Source organism: Tachypleus tridentatus, chromosome 9 (assembly GCF_004210375.1).
Source record: "Tachypleus tridentatus isolate NWPU-2018 chromosome 9, ASM421037v1, whole genome shotgun sequence".
In the NCBI taxonomy this organism is placed as follows: domain Eukaryota; kingdom Metazoa; phylum Arthropoda; class Merostomata; order Xiphosura; family Limulidae; genus Tachypleus; species Tachypleus tridentatus.
The window spans coordinates 121,367,557-121,383,033 of NC_134833.1; the positions used below are offsets into that span (position 1 = coordinate 121,367,557).

Genomic DNA, 15,477 nt, shown 5'->3' on the forward strand with positions numbered 1-15,477 from the left:
GTGGATTGTGTGCTGTACATTCATTGTTCATATTTATTGCCAACAATTCACAGACACCTACTGTAGAAGAAACCAAGTCCACATATATATAATAAACCTTTTACATTTGCTGAGTTAGCCAGAATTATACACTACTAAACCCTGATCATATGTGGAATATTTTTACAATAAATTTCTAAATATTCAAGGTAAATATATTTCTTATAAAAAGAAAAGGTAGCTACAATTAGAAAAAAAACAGGTTAGCTCACAAATAATTTAAGTGATAAAATTTTAAAAGGTATCATAAATTTAAATTTAAATTGACTGTTATGACAGAAGATTTAGAAAATTATAGATTATGAAGACAGTTGGTGAAACAGGAAGTTAGAAGGTAAAAACGATCTATGAGGAAGGTTTGGCTAAAATTGAAACAAAGTAACAGTAAAGTTCATTAAGGTTAAACAAAATGTTAGAAAGGGGGTAGTACCCTTGAGGGATAATAAAGGAAAGCTAGTATCTGTTGATCATGAGATGATGGCTGGGTTATTAAATTTTGGATTTTACTAACAAAAATATAAACATTATCCCACACCTTGAACAGTTGAGAAATGGAAAGAAGATAAGTGCAATAATTCTAAGCCAGTTAAGAGAAAAATGTGGTTTTAAAAAATGATAAGGCTCCTGAGCCAGATAATATTTCCCCTAGGGTTTTGAAGGAGATTGAAGATTCAATATGTGTGTCACTTATTACTATTTTTCAGTCCTTAAATAGTGGGTAGGTACCAGAGGATTGAAAATTGGCTAATGTAACATCTCCTTTCAAGGGCAATGAAAAAAACTTCCCCTGTAATTATAAACCCTCTAATATTACATTGGTTGGAGAAAAAGTTTTGAAAAGTCTGTTAAAAGATACTTTTTAAAATCATTTAACAAAGTCTAAAATTTTAATGAATAATCAGCATTGTTCACTAAGAGAAAATCTTGTCTTACAAATCTTTTGACATTCTTTGAAAATGTTACTGTGTATGTAGATGAGGGTAAGAATTTGTTTGTTTTAGAATTTTGTGCAAAGCTACATGAGAGCTATCTGCACTAGTCGTTCCTAATTTAGCAGGGTATGACTAGAGAGAAAGCAGCTAGTCAATGCTACCTACCTACTGACAACTCTTGGGCTACTCTTTTACCAATGAATAGTGGGATTGACTGTGACATTATAATGCCCCACAGCTGAAAGAGCAAGCATGTTTGGTGTGACAGGGATTCAAACCTGGGACCCTCAGATTACAAGTCAAGCATCCTAACTACTTGGCCATGCTAGGCTGAGGGTTAAGAGCATAAATTTGGTGTATCTAGATTTTTACAAAGCATTTGACATGGTGCCACATAAAAGATGTGTAAAATAATTGTCTCTATAGATGTGGGGGATAAGTTAGCAAATTTGATAGCAGAGTGGCTGGATGGAAAAAAGTACAGGGTTGTTACAAATGGCATTCAGTCAATCTGGATTAATGTCACAAGTAGGGTACCTTAGGGATCATTCTTATGACCTTTGTTCTTTTTTATTTACATCAATGACAGATGAAGGTATAGTCAGTAAATTACTTAAATTTGTAAATGATATCAAGGTCTTGAATGTTGATAACTGTGAAGAAGATGCTGCTGATTTACAAAAGTATGTAGATCATTTATTGAGTTGGACAAATAAATGACAGGTGGTTTTTAATTATAATAAATACAAAATAATGCAGGTGAGTTATCATAATTTGAATTATAAGTATAATTTAGATGAGAATAACCTTAACAGTATTATGAAGGAAAGGAATCTTGACATAGTAATCAGTCAGTCTCTAAAGCCATCCAAGCAATGTGCTGTTGCTGTTGGTAAGGAAAATAGAAGTTTAGGTTATATGTACAAAAAAATTGGATACACTTTCATTGTACAGGCCACTGATTAGGCCTTACTTGAAATATTGTGTTCAGTCTTGGGCTCATTATTTTAAGAAAGACATTGAATTGTTGGAAAGTGTTCGGAGAAAGGTTACTAAAATGGTGTCTGGGATGTAGGAGTTGTCATGCCAGGAAAGACTGAAATCTTTCAAACATTTGCTATGGAAAAAAAGAAGAGTTGTGGGGATCTGATTGCAGTGTTTAAAATTGTACAAGGAATTGATAATGTTGAAGTATCATCTTTTTCATATTTAACAGGGAGATTGGTAGGACTAGAGGCATGAATATTGATATGGTAAGGTATGAGTCATTTTTTCAGCTAAGATAGTTTTATTTTTCTAATGGTAGTCTTCCTTTGGAATAGGTTGCCTTCAGGTGTTGTAAATGCAGTAAGCTTAAATTATTTATTTTAAGAAAATGCTTGATAAGTATATGAATTATAAAGGCTGGCTTTAAAGGTTTTTTTAAGTTAGAGTATAGAACAGCCAAGATGGACCAATAGAACCCATGTCGTCACACAACGTTATATGGTGTTAGATGGCAGTTAAAAGTGAACAATAGCTGAAATAATTAAGCCTATATATACACAATGGCAGTGGTGGTGAAAATAGTATAGAGATTACAATCACACAATATTATAACCATATCATTTAATTTTGATAAATGAATAGAAAGAGGTGAGTGTCTAGGGCTAAATGATAATGAAGTATGAGAATTTATTAAACAGGTACTAAAAGAGAAAAGAGTGTAGGCAGAAAAGGGAGGAAATTTTGGAAAGAGACTGAAAATAGAGAGAGTAAAAGAATAAGAGCACATATTGAAAGGATGAGAAGGAGAGATTGGAAATACAGAAAATAATATAAATTGAGATCACTAAGCTCACATAACAGAAGGAGGAAAAAACTCCAGAATAACAATGAGGACAGAGGCAGCTGATTCATGCTGCCCAAACCCAGTGAACAGAAAGGTGATATGGATGATTTCCTATAGAGACATGAAAGATTTACTCAAAGTCAGAATTTAGATGAAAGCAACTGGGCAGTTTGTCTCAACCTACTTCTTACGGGAAAAGGTCTACAAGTGCATGGAGGCATGATATCAGAGGATACCATGGACTATGACAAATTAAAAGTGGCATTAATAAAACAATATGAAATTACTAAACAAGGTTTTCATTGTAATTTCAGAGAAGTTAAACCTGACACTGAAGGAACTGTATTTTAGTTTGCAGTGTTACTTCTGAAGACAAACTGACAAAGTGTGACAATAGTTTTGAGGGATTGGTATATCAACTAATATGTGAACAGTTCATGATCATGTGTTCAACTGGCATATCACTTTTCCTGAAAGAGCACTAAAAGACATAGAGAGTATGTTAAAGGTAGCAGAACTGTATGTGGAAACCCATGGAGGTAGTATAATGGGTAAGTCCAAAAATATTCAGTTCAAATCAAAACCAGTGATGGTTGACCAGAAGCAAGGGGCTACAAAAGGATACAGGAGGTTAATCAACAAATGAGAGAAAAGATGGTATGTTTATTACAAAATGGAATGCATTGCAAAGGAGTGCAATTCCATCACCAACAATGAAAAGCAGAAATCTGAACATAAAGCAGACAGAGTTACCTACAAAGATGATGCTGATAAGAGAAAAAAGTGACTGTCAACAACAATGCAACTTTCAGAAGAAACAGAATCAAAGAAACAATTCAGATTCAACACAAGAAGAGGGTTCCATTCCCATGATTGATCAGTACATGACCAGTAGTCAGCTGAAGTTGGCAAATGGATCAACAATGCCAGTAGTGATTGGATAATAGGAAAAACATTGATATGTAAAACCAAATCACCATACACTAGTACTGGGGACAATAAAGTGAAGATCCTACAAGACACTGGGTGCAGAAGTGCAGCAGTGAAAACTAGTGTAGTATCTAATAACCAAATGAAAGGCAAAGTATATCTGTGTGTAATAATTGATGGAACACAGAAATTTTCCAATAGCAAAAATGAAAGTTAATACATTATATTACGTTGGAGGCCTGGAAGCCCTGTGTATGAAAATACTCATCTATGAGCATGTGATTGGAAGTATACCACATAGTAGAATTTTGAAGAAACCAGACAGAAAGAAATCTGGTGAAGCATTTGCAGTCACTACTAGAGCTCAATAAAAGAAAAGCAAGTATAACATCAAGCTCTTAAAAGTGTGAATAGGTGACATCCCTAATGTAGGTTTGCAGGAAGCACAGAAAAAAGACCCTTCATTGCAGAAACTTTGGAGCAATGCTTGGGAGAAAGTTGTACACAAGACAAAGAAGAAAGGTGCTTACAGAAGGGAGTACTTTACTGGATCTATCAAGGCAGTTATACTGGGGAAGATAAATAGTTCATATTACCAACAGAATACTGGATTCAAGTGATGAAGTTGGTTCATAAGTTGATGGTGTGGGGGAGAACACTTAGAATTAAAGAAGATAAAATCATCAGAGACATGAGAAGATTCTGAGATCATGTGGCATCTCTCAGAAGACAATACCTTGAAGGAAGGTAACCAAAATGCCACTGGGTCAGATACCTCTCATAGAAGAGTCATGGAACAGACTAAATGTGGACTTGATTGGACCATTAGCACCTGTGTCTGACAAGGGCAACTGGTATGTTCTCATAGTAGTCGACTATGCAACACATTATTTAGAAGCCATAGCACTGCTGAAGATGGAGACAGAGAAAGTAGTTGAAACTCTACTGGAAGTATTTTGCAGTGTAGGCTATCTGAAAGAAGCTGTGAGCAACGGAAAGACCCAATTTATTTCAAAACTGATGCAGAAAATGTGCAGACTCATCAGTACTAAGCAGCTCTTTACCACCATGTACAATCCTAGATGTAATGAACTTAGTGAAAGAGAGGCAAAGGAGTTTTATAGAGCATGAAGATGTGCCAAGATATATCACATGACTGGGACAAATACTTGTAGGCAGTATTATTAACTTATCAAGAAGTCCTACAAACAAATACAGGAATTTTATCATTCCAAATTTTGTAGGGAAAACAGTACAAAGTATAATGCAGAAGAAGTTTCTGCAATATCAAACCAGATATTGAAAGGGCTATGGTTACCAGAAGAAGAGTCAGAACTGAGAAATACACACCACTACATATTACACCATAGAAACTGACTGGTAGAGACCTATCAACTTACATGAGAAAGTTTGTATGGATCTCAAGACAGTTAAAAGCGCTTCTATGACAAGAAAACCAAGAACTGATGTTTCAAGGTTGGACAGAAGTTCTTAGTTCTACTGTCCACTGTCAACAGCAAACCCCTTTCAGTGGAAAGGAACTTTGGAAGTACAGGAAGTTCTCAACAGAATGGACTATAAGGTGAAAGTAAATGGAAAGGCCAAGATCTACCATGTCAATCTGTTGAAGAAGTACTTCAAGAGAGAAAAAAGATGTGATGGATGCAGCTATTGAGACAAAGATGGATGTTGCTGTCATAGATACAAAATGCTGTGACTTCGTCATTGAAGATGAAGACCTATTAGAACTAAGACTATTTGATAAAGAGAAAATGTACAAAGATGTCAACATCAGTGAAAAATTGGCTGACAAGCAGAAAAAAGAAATACGGGATTTACTGTGCCAGTATCAGTATACAGATATCTTTATGGATAAACCAGGAGAGATTGGCCTTGTGCAATACAAGTTCAAGACCACGACCAGAGATCCTGTTAAGGTGAAGCACTATCAAATGATTTACGCAAAAAGAGATCTGATAAAGCAAGAAATTAAAGCAGTGTTAAAAAAGTGGAATAATTGAACCTTCATATTCGGTCTTCTCTTCCACAATAGTAATCGGGAAGAGAAATGGACCAAACTGTTTCTGTATAAACACCCAGAAACTGCCATGACAAAACTAAATGAAGCCAGGTTCTTTTCAAATATCGATTTCAGTAAAGGTTATTGGCAGATCCCTTTGGAGACAGGATCTAAAGAGAAGATAATGTTTGTGGCATCAGATGAATGTTACTAATTTAACAGGATGCTATCTGAATTAATCAACTTAGCAGCAACATTCAAATGCACGATGAGGAGAATGTTGCACAACATTACCAACTTAAAGCATTATGTGAATGACATACTGACATACATATTGCAAGGTGGGAAGAAGACCTGAAGAAACTTAGAGAAATGTTCATGTGAGTGAGGACAGCAGGTCTGACAATCTAAATAATACATTGGCTATTCTGTATTGAAACTTATTGGGCACAAGGTGGGGAGCTGACAGATAGCCATGGAAAAGAGTAGATAATCATGCATACAAGGTGTACCAACCCCGATGACCGAGCAGCAAGTTAGTTCCTTTCTTGAGTTAGCTGAATATTACAGGAAATTCATCTCAAACTATGCTGAAATTGCTGTGACTGATCTGACCGAAAAAGAGCTTGCCTAACAGGGTAAAATAGAAATAATCACACTAGATGCAGAAGTTAAACAACATGTTGTAAATTTTTCTGGTTCTTAGAATTTCAAACTTCAACAAACCATTTATTGTTCAGGCTGATGCTTCAGACATCGGAAGTTGGGTAATACATGAAGATGGACTGTTTCTGGTAATATATGAAAATAAAAATCTGTTAGGTAGTGAGGAGAACTACTCTATAATCGAATTAATTGTTTGGCCATTATATCTGACAACTGAAAGTTCTAGAACTATCTATAGAGGAAGGAGTTTATCATTCATACGGACCATTTACCACTTACATACATGCAGAGGTGCAAAACTGACAGTGCGAAGATGGACATTGTACCTCCAGAATTATAGGTTCCATACTGAATTCATCAAGGAAACTGTAAATATGGGTACAGTTTGTATGAGTAGAATTTGTGAGGGAACTAAGAACAGTCTTTGTGTATATTGTAGAAATAGTGCCTTAACCATCTGACCATGCCGGGCCCATATTGTAGTTTATTATTACTGGAGTAACATAAATATGGTCAATGAATTATACTCGTGTAACCATGAGCTAAAATTGAACCATCAAAACACATATGAAAAGCAACAAAACAATCCACATCTACTAACTGTGTGAAATTTAAAATGGAAACTTGTACTTTTGTTGCAGTACTTACAACGGCTTTTATTTCTTGATGCTCTTTCATAATATCTTAATTGTAGTCTTACAGTGGATGGGAAGCATTTTGCTAAATTATTAATAATTTTTAGATTATATATTTTGGTTTATTAAATAAAATTAACTTGGACATACATAAGAAACCATCACACTTGTTAACGTACTAATGTAACTTCTCTTCTATTTACTCTTTTTACCACTATGCATTCTCGTTCCTATTCTTTTATGACTTCACGGTATGTGATCTGAACAGTTAATAATACTCAGCTTTGAAAATAGTTATAGGCAAAGCTAAAATATCATTGATTAGAGCAGGTTATAAACTATTTACGTAAATGTAGAATGAATAAAGCATTTTATGGTTTTGGTAAAATGACTTGAATTAGATCCTGCAAGAATGAAAAATGAGAATTTTAGATTATTTAAAACAAATGGCTGATCTGGGAATGTTTGATACTGATAATTTCTTTATATGTCATCTTTGTCCCTGAACACAGATTTTCATTATATTATATTTCGTTGAAAGCTACGGAAATTTTCTTCATTGAAAAAACATAATTTTAATTTAATTGAATTTGGAAAATACAGTGGACCAAATGTACAATATATAATAGTAATTGACTTAACATAATGTTGCATGGAAAATATAATTAACGGTAAAATATACCAAATACTAAAAATCTTACATATATTAAATACACGCAAAAGTACCCATCCTCAGTGATAGGAAAAGTTTAAGTTAGTTTCTCAAGTTAAGTTATTTCATGGACATTAAAAAAACGTAATTGTGTTGCACTCTTGGTTTCGCTTAGAAACAAAGCTCTGAGCTAGTTATACCGCCCAGTGAAAAAAATAATTGTTGAGCGACTCGTAGCATGCCTGAGGTGCTATAAATAAAATTTGGTATCAACATTATTCATATCTATTCCTCCTTCATTCCAAAAATGAATGCTGAGCTTTGCCTGAGTGTGCAGCAGACGAACGCTCGGACAGACACGGTTTGCAATATATATATATAATATTATTGTTAATTGTATTGCATTCAAACAGTGCGACAAAGAAATTATTATTTATTGAAAATAAACTATATTTATTAGATAGGCGTTTGATCTCGGTCAAGAAAACCCAACAATAGAGAATAAGCTCCAATTCCAGTATATAATCTAATCATCAAAAGTATTATGACTTAGCTTGACATGACACCATCTTGAAGTTGAAAAGACAGATTTTAAGTCAACCATAACTCTTTGAAAAACTTGAAATATTATTTGTATTATTATTTCAAAGAAAATATCTTTAACAATTTTTTATACTTTTAATATTTTACGAGTAATTTATTTCGGTTGGGGAGGGGAATTTAAGTAACCTTCCCACTACTGATGAGCGAAATTTTATTATTCTAACTAACAATATATACAGATATATTGTAGTAGTAATAAACATTCAATTATAAAACGAGAGTTTAACATCATGTGATAATACGCAAAAGTTGTCAGCAAACATAAAACAATAAAGTGAATTGAAAATATGATCTCTTTTCAAAGTTTTATAAATGAGAAGAGAGATACAAAAAATAAGAACACAACCTGTGTTCTGTTATAATTTCACTCTATATTTAATTCAGCAAAACATATAGGAAAATAGTCTTTTATTCTTTTGCAATATTTTTACGAATCAACTGATTCAAGATATTTGTTTGAAAATTATTTTTTTCTGTCATTAGTGGCGGCGCTATGAAACTTGTATTATGGCGGTTTCCCCGTTGTGGGAAAAGGAACCAGGTGCTGCTAAGTATGGTAATTTTATAAATTACTATCAGTTTAATTCGCCAAAGAAAAGAACAAGTCTTATTCCTCGACATTTGCTGAAATATATTTTTAGCTCAGATAAAAAAGAAAAAGTAATAGTTTGTTTAGATATTGGCTGTAATGCTGGGGTAAGCGTATTAGATTTTATTTTTATTACTGAACTCACCATGGTTAAGACTTTTAAGTGTTAAACGTTATTGATGTGTCACAAATTAACATTTCTTATTCTAATTCTGTTATTTCTACAATGTTTATTTATGAATGGGATATGTTTTGGTATATTACTATTGGTGTTACAGGTACTGCTACTACTACTAGTAGTATTAATACCGATAAAAACATGCACAAATGTTAAAACGCACGTTTATAACAAAACGTTTGTTATAATTATTACGTTTCGATCAGAATCCCTTCATCAGGCGGTTTATAAATCCCCCCTTTTTTTTTCTTCCATTGAATACGGTATATACTGTCTAGCAAAGGGCTTCTGCTCTGGACATTGTATTGAAATAATAATAAAATGTTTTTCTTATATACGTGTTGTTTTTTTCATTATTTTCCGCGTCTTGCAGTCTTTCCTCCTGTATATAGTACAATTAGTGCCATTGAGCTTGATTCACTAACTGAAAACATTTATCATTGTTTACAGGTATCAAAACAGTTTCATGAAAGTTAAAGGTAACTTTAACAATTCCATTATTAGGTTGTTGCCTCATAGTTTATAGGCTTGCATTATTAGGCAGTAATTTTTATATTTGCTTGCATTAATATTTTTTAAAGTTACAATTAAATCACTATTTCATAAAAGTTCTATGGTCCTTAATGAGTTGATTTCTATTTTTAAAGCAATTGCTGTTTAAATTATTTACATAATAGTTAGTTAGTTATAGCTAAGTTATCACCTATTATTATTTTTTAATTTATTCATTTAGTTATTGCATATAATTGTTGTGTTACTCTTTATTCAAGATTTAACTTAAGCTCAGTCTTCATGATGTCTTCTGGCAAGACATACAATCATTGTTGATCAGTTACAGTTATGTGAATGTACTTTGTTACTGTGCTGACTACTGCTTGTATAATTAATTGCACAAATAAATGTTTGTTATCAGTAAATATTTTATGGTATACAGTTTACTCTGATATTATCAGAAGAATATTGTGGATTATGGTCAACCTTTTGCAAGTGGTAAAAAATGGCTTTATTTATTTATGAAAACTTGTCTTTCACACAGAAGAATTCAAGCAGCCCATGTATTTTCATACTATAAACGTATGTTTTAATATGCTCAGATGTTTAAATTTCATATTATTAATTATTGAAACCAGGCAAAAAAGTTGACACTTATCCTACTGAGCTGCAGCTTTTTCAACCCTACTAGTAGTGATAAGATAATGGTGCATAGTGGAACCTTTGTTAACTTGCTGTTGCCAGTAATCAAGCAACTTGCCCCTATCATAATTCATAAACTACATGAGATGGATAGTTGACAAAAATGACCATTACCTTCCATTGATTGTGATGCTACAAACTCAGTACCACAAGTAGTAGTAGTAAGGTTAATCTTACAAAGATACCAAACACTGTTTTTTGATATTTAGGCTTGATCTGATCTGATATATCAGTAATGCAGAATTATGTCATTATATCTGAGTGCATTGCTATGCAAGTATCCATCATGCATGATATGCCAAAAGGTTAGCATAATCAGACATATTTGTTACTACATTGATTCATGCATTCCTTCCTAATCCCATGACCTTTTCTCAGTTACTCTTACAGGTTGAATTCACCAGTTGATTTTGCATGGCATATTCTTCCCATTTTTCCAAATGTTAGTTGTTTATTTTGTGTATCTCCCCACCAAATCCCTTTACATGGCTGGATGGTTAGGGTGCTCCATGTCTCAAATTTGAATGTCAGTAACTCTGGAAGTACATAATTCTTGAAGACAGTTTGATGCTGACTTGCACCCTTTGAACAAATTGTAGCTTACCATGGTTGGAAGCTATTAGTATATTGTGAAATACAATTAATATCCCAAAATTATTAATTTACATAAATACATTAATGTAAATATCATGAAGAATAAGTGACTATAAACATTACCAGTGACACTTACTAACCATACAAGTGGTCTAGAGGAGGTTCTGAACCATATGGTAATATAAAGAGCTAACAATAAGAGTGTATTTTAAAACATGACACTTAAGTGGCTTTTAAAATTAAAATTTGCAAGACCTTGCCTATTCCTATATTGGTACTATACTGTAAGTTTTACCATTCCCTTATCATTCTGAACCCCAATATATATATAATATATACACACATCTAAAAATTGTATCCAACTCTTTACTAAAAAGAGTGGTTTCATTGGCAGGTCTGGTTTGTCAAAGAGTTTTTAGTGGGGCCCATTTTGACTGCCACTTCCACCTTGAAGAGGATTGCAGCTACATGGCTTCCTACTTCTTCCAAGCTTTTATCCAACACATTCTTTTACATTCACTAATATTGTAGGCTTGATAATTAAAATAGTAGAAAGATCAGCTGCATAAACTATAAACTACATTTGGTTATTTATTTTCCACTGTTTCACTCTAGCAGCCACTCATTCAGTATTATTATTATATGAATCACTTATTTTTACAGATTGTGATAAATATACACAAGACACTGATACTTTTGAATGTAACTATAAATAAATACTTTCACCATTTCTGTAACTGCAATAATATATGGCAAAATTACAAAACATATATTCACTAAGTAAAGTGATTCAATAATATTGGCATGGATTTCAATAAGAGACCTCCATGCAATGATATTTTAAAATCATCCTTGTCATTTTTAAAACCAATAACTTGGACAAAGCTATTAAATTAGACTTGCCCAGCTATACAGATTCAGTAGCCACAGTATACACTCTCCATTTACCTGACGACATATACCCATGGTTGGTGGAACTGGTCTCTCACTCTCAGAAATGGTGTCACCTTAGTTTTTAGAAAATAGTATGGATGTATATTGGACACCCAGGGATAAAATATCTGGTCCACATTATTGGAAATGATTTTCTTAAAAGTATGTATGAAATAACATTAGATACTGTAGTTTCATAAGGTGCTTATTCTTCAAGAAACTTTGTGTCCTACAATCTCGTAAATGTAATAAGTATCTCTGTATTCTAGTGCAATTGCTATAGTTGTGGTCTGCACTTTCGACAATTCCTGTAATGGTACCATTGTTGTTTTAGTTCCCTTTTATTAACCAGCACCTTGCACATGCCCAAAAATGATACCAAATATTGATACTTGTGATTTAATACATACAGTCTAAAGGTGTTTATAGACTGAAAGTGTATGTAAGTTCTCGATTAGTTTCTTAGGTTACTATTAGATATATAAGAATCCATTTTAAAATCTAAAATGTAAACTATTTGTTAATTTATATAAAAAAAATTCAAAATGATAATATTAAAATGCTAATTTTGTGACAGCAGTTAACAAGATACCACTGTGTTAGTTTGGAAGAATTTCAACTTAGATTCTAAACAGATTAAAGTTTTTATCATTATTATTCTTGCTTAATATCTAATGGACAGCAAACTGTTGGGAATATTTTACACTGGAATTTAGGATATTGTCAGTAAAAATATGCATAGAAAATAAAAGTTTGAAGATGATTTAAATGGGATCATGAAGTACAAATAGTTGACAGAAATACTTGAATACATACATCTGTACACTATGGAACAAAGAGGTCACATGATCAGAGATTGCTTAACAATTCAATATAAAGGTACCTGTGTATCCCAGGGTGTAGGTTTAGGCTAGTGTTGTTTTGTTCAATTAAGATAGCTTTGTTTATATTGAGTTTGTTGATATTGGGTTCTATGTTTAAAATTGAAGTGTTTTTTGGAGCTGCAATTGTGGTAAATGTGAGAGCTTTGTTTTATTATATTTGGTGAATCTGGTTTCCAATTTTCTTCTAGTTTCTCCGATGTAGAATTTTGAAGAGTAATGGCATGTTATTTTATAAACAGCATTGGTATTGTGTGATTCTATTTAATTTTTGTTTAATGATTTTAATTTAAGGCCAGGTTTTTGACAAAATTTGAAGTCAATTGGAATTTTATATTTAATGGCAAGTTTTCTCCAAGTGTTTATTTTTTAACTGCTTTTGGGGATAAATGGTAAACTGCATTGTAATGTTATGTTATTGTTTGGTGCATTAATTTGTTTTGTTTGTGAGGTTTTTGCTCTGTTGGTTGTGTGATTAAGTTTTATAAAGTTGACATTCTTAACCTATGTAGTTACTTGAACAAAGTCTTAAAGCTGTGTCTATACATTTTTAGTATATTGTTTTTGTTTGGATTCATGGATGTTTTTGAGCTATGTGTCAAATCTAATAATGTTTGTTATTTTCATGTTCAATGGTGAATTTAATGTTAGGATGAAAGGAGTTAGGTGTTCAAAGAAAGTATTTGTTCAGTAGAAATGAAACTAGTAAAAGTGTCTTCAGTATATCTGTATTCATTCAAGCCATCTGTAAACTCTCATTTTCTAAAATGTGGGTTCTTTGTCATCATATCTTACAAGTAGTTGTTTACCATTCTTAACATTTCTTTATATATTTCATTACTAATAAGAAAACCCAACAATTGACCTGAGAAGAAGAGTTAGGAAAAGTCAACAATATATATGTTGATTTCCTTGAAACCTGGTTCATGTACATATTACGATAGTATTTTTATTTAGTTTGTAACTTCAGAATAGGTTCTTTAAAAAATACAAAAAGAAACTTGAATGTAATTATGGCCATCAGAAGAATTTATTCCATGTGAGGGAAAGCCACACTACATGCAAAAACGGTAGCCATTACAGAGTGTTAATTATGTTGAAATTCTACACACCCATGAATGTTATACTATTTCATCAAGTATAAAGTAAAAACATGGTGTCTTCTCCATCATGAAGTTTTATTTTTAAGTAATTTAGATTTTCACTAGCAGTACAGTTAAATTTGTATATTTATTCCAGAATCTTACTGAGGCTTTATACCAACACTTCACAGACACTGAAAAACAAGAGACAGTCAAATCAGAAATGGAGTATGAACTGCAGGTCTTAGGTGTTGACTTAGATCCTGTTCTTATCGAGAGATCACGTGAAAAAAACTCATTCCCCAATAATATCACATACAAGGAAATTGATATAATGGAACGAGACCAATGCTATACTACTTTTAGAAGTTACTTAAATAACTTTGGCAAGTCTATGTTTGATATCATATTTTGCTTTTCTGTAACAATGTGGGTGCATTTAAATCATGGTGATGTAGGACTGAAAAAGTTCCTTAAGGATATTAGTAGTGTTACTCAATACTTGCTGCTTGAACCCCAAGAATGGAAGTGTTATAGGTCTGCTTCACGAAGAATGAGAAAATTAAAATGCCCAGCATTTCAGAACCTTGAGGACCTCCAGATGAAACAAACTGTTGTAGAAGACATTGGCTGTTATTTAAAAGAATGTGGAATGGAAGAAGTTGAGAACTTTGGAACAACAGAATGGCACCGAAAAATAATACTTTATAAAAGGGTAAAAGTATAAGACAAGATGATTCTTTATAGTTAAAATATTCTAATTATCAACACATTAATGGAATATCAAAATTTTAGGGCAAAACTATAAATCAACTGTGTGTAAATTCCTGATTTCTATTTGCTCCTTCCTTTGTTCAGCATTTGTTAACAAAAAGGTGGGAGTTCTATCATACATTACTGTAAATATATATCATAAATTAGAAATAAATTTTATGTAGGCAGTTTGAAATGTAAACTGATGAAAAACTACTTGGTTCCAAGGTTTTTCACAATGGAAAACACATTTAAGAGAATAAATTAAGAGTCCTACTTTCTATATTTTAGAATTTAAGCAATTGGCAAAGATGTTGGAACTAATTGAAAGTATGAAATACAAGTTCAACCATGTGTATTACTAAACATTAGAAAGAAAAAAACATAAATAGACAAATGTAGTTCAACACTTGTCATTTGAAACTGCTTTTGATATATTTTCCCACCTCTAAACACCTAGATCTATTGCATCTACAAATATAGCTTTTAGTGCATTTTTATACTTTTAAATGGTAAGGACCAAAAATACATGAGTTTTAAACCAGTGGTTCACAATGGGTATATGTTTTGTTGGTCTTTAGAAACAAACACTGAAAAAAGGAGAGAAATAATTTATCCAAAACATTAGGGTTTTGTAACATTGATAATTTGCCCATGTATTATGGATAAGTGAAAAATGGTTTCCTTTTTAGTTCATGGTAATGTGAATGAACCTTATAACTTTCACTTCAAAATTATTGAAGAAGCTATATTAGGAAACAACATTGTAGGCCTATATACTTCTTATGATCTATTAGCTGTTCACAAATATTTTAATGGCTCATGAAGTGATAAAAATGAGAACCACTGCCTTAAACCACCTCAGTATATTGATCATTAAAATATACTAAATACAACAATTTACACAAAATATTTTATTTTCCAAAATTACTACATGGTTGCATATTAAACTGACTTGAACATTT

General features: G+C 32.4%; 1 protein-coding gene across 1 annotated transcript; it reads left to right on the forward strand.

The window, feature by feature from the left end:
* Positions 1-8,776: 8,776 nt before the first annotated feature.
* LOC143226225 (RNA 5'-monophosphate methyltransferase) lies at positions 8,777-14,919 on the forward strand. Its single transcript, XM_076456967.1, has 2 exons — positions 8,777-9,004; positions 13,917-14,919. The coding sequence occupies exons 1-2, from the start codon at positions 8,816-8,818 to the stop codon at positions 14,484-14,486; spliced, it is 759 nt and encodes a 252-aa protein (XP_076313082.1). The 5' UTR covers positions 8,777-8,815; the 3' UTR covers positions 14,487-14,919.
* The last annotated feature ends 558 nt before the right edge of the window (positions 14,920-15,477 follow it).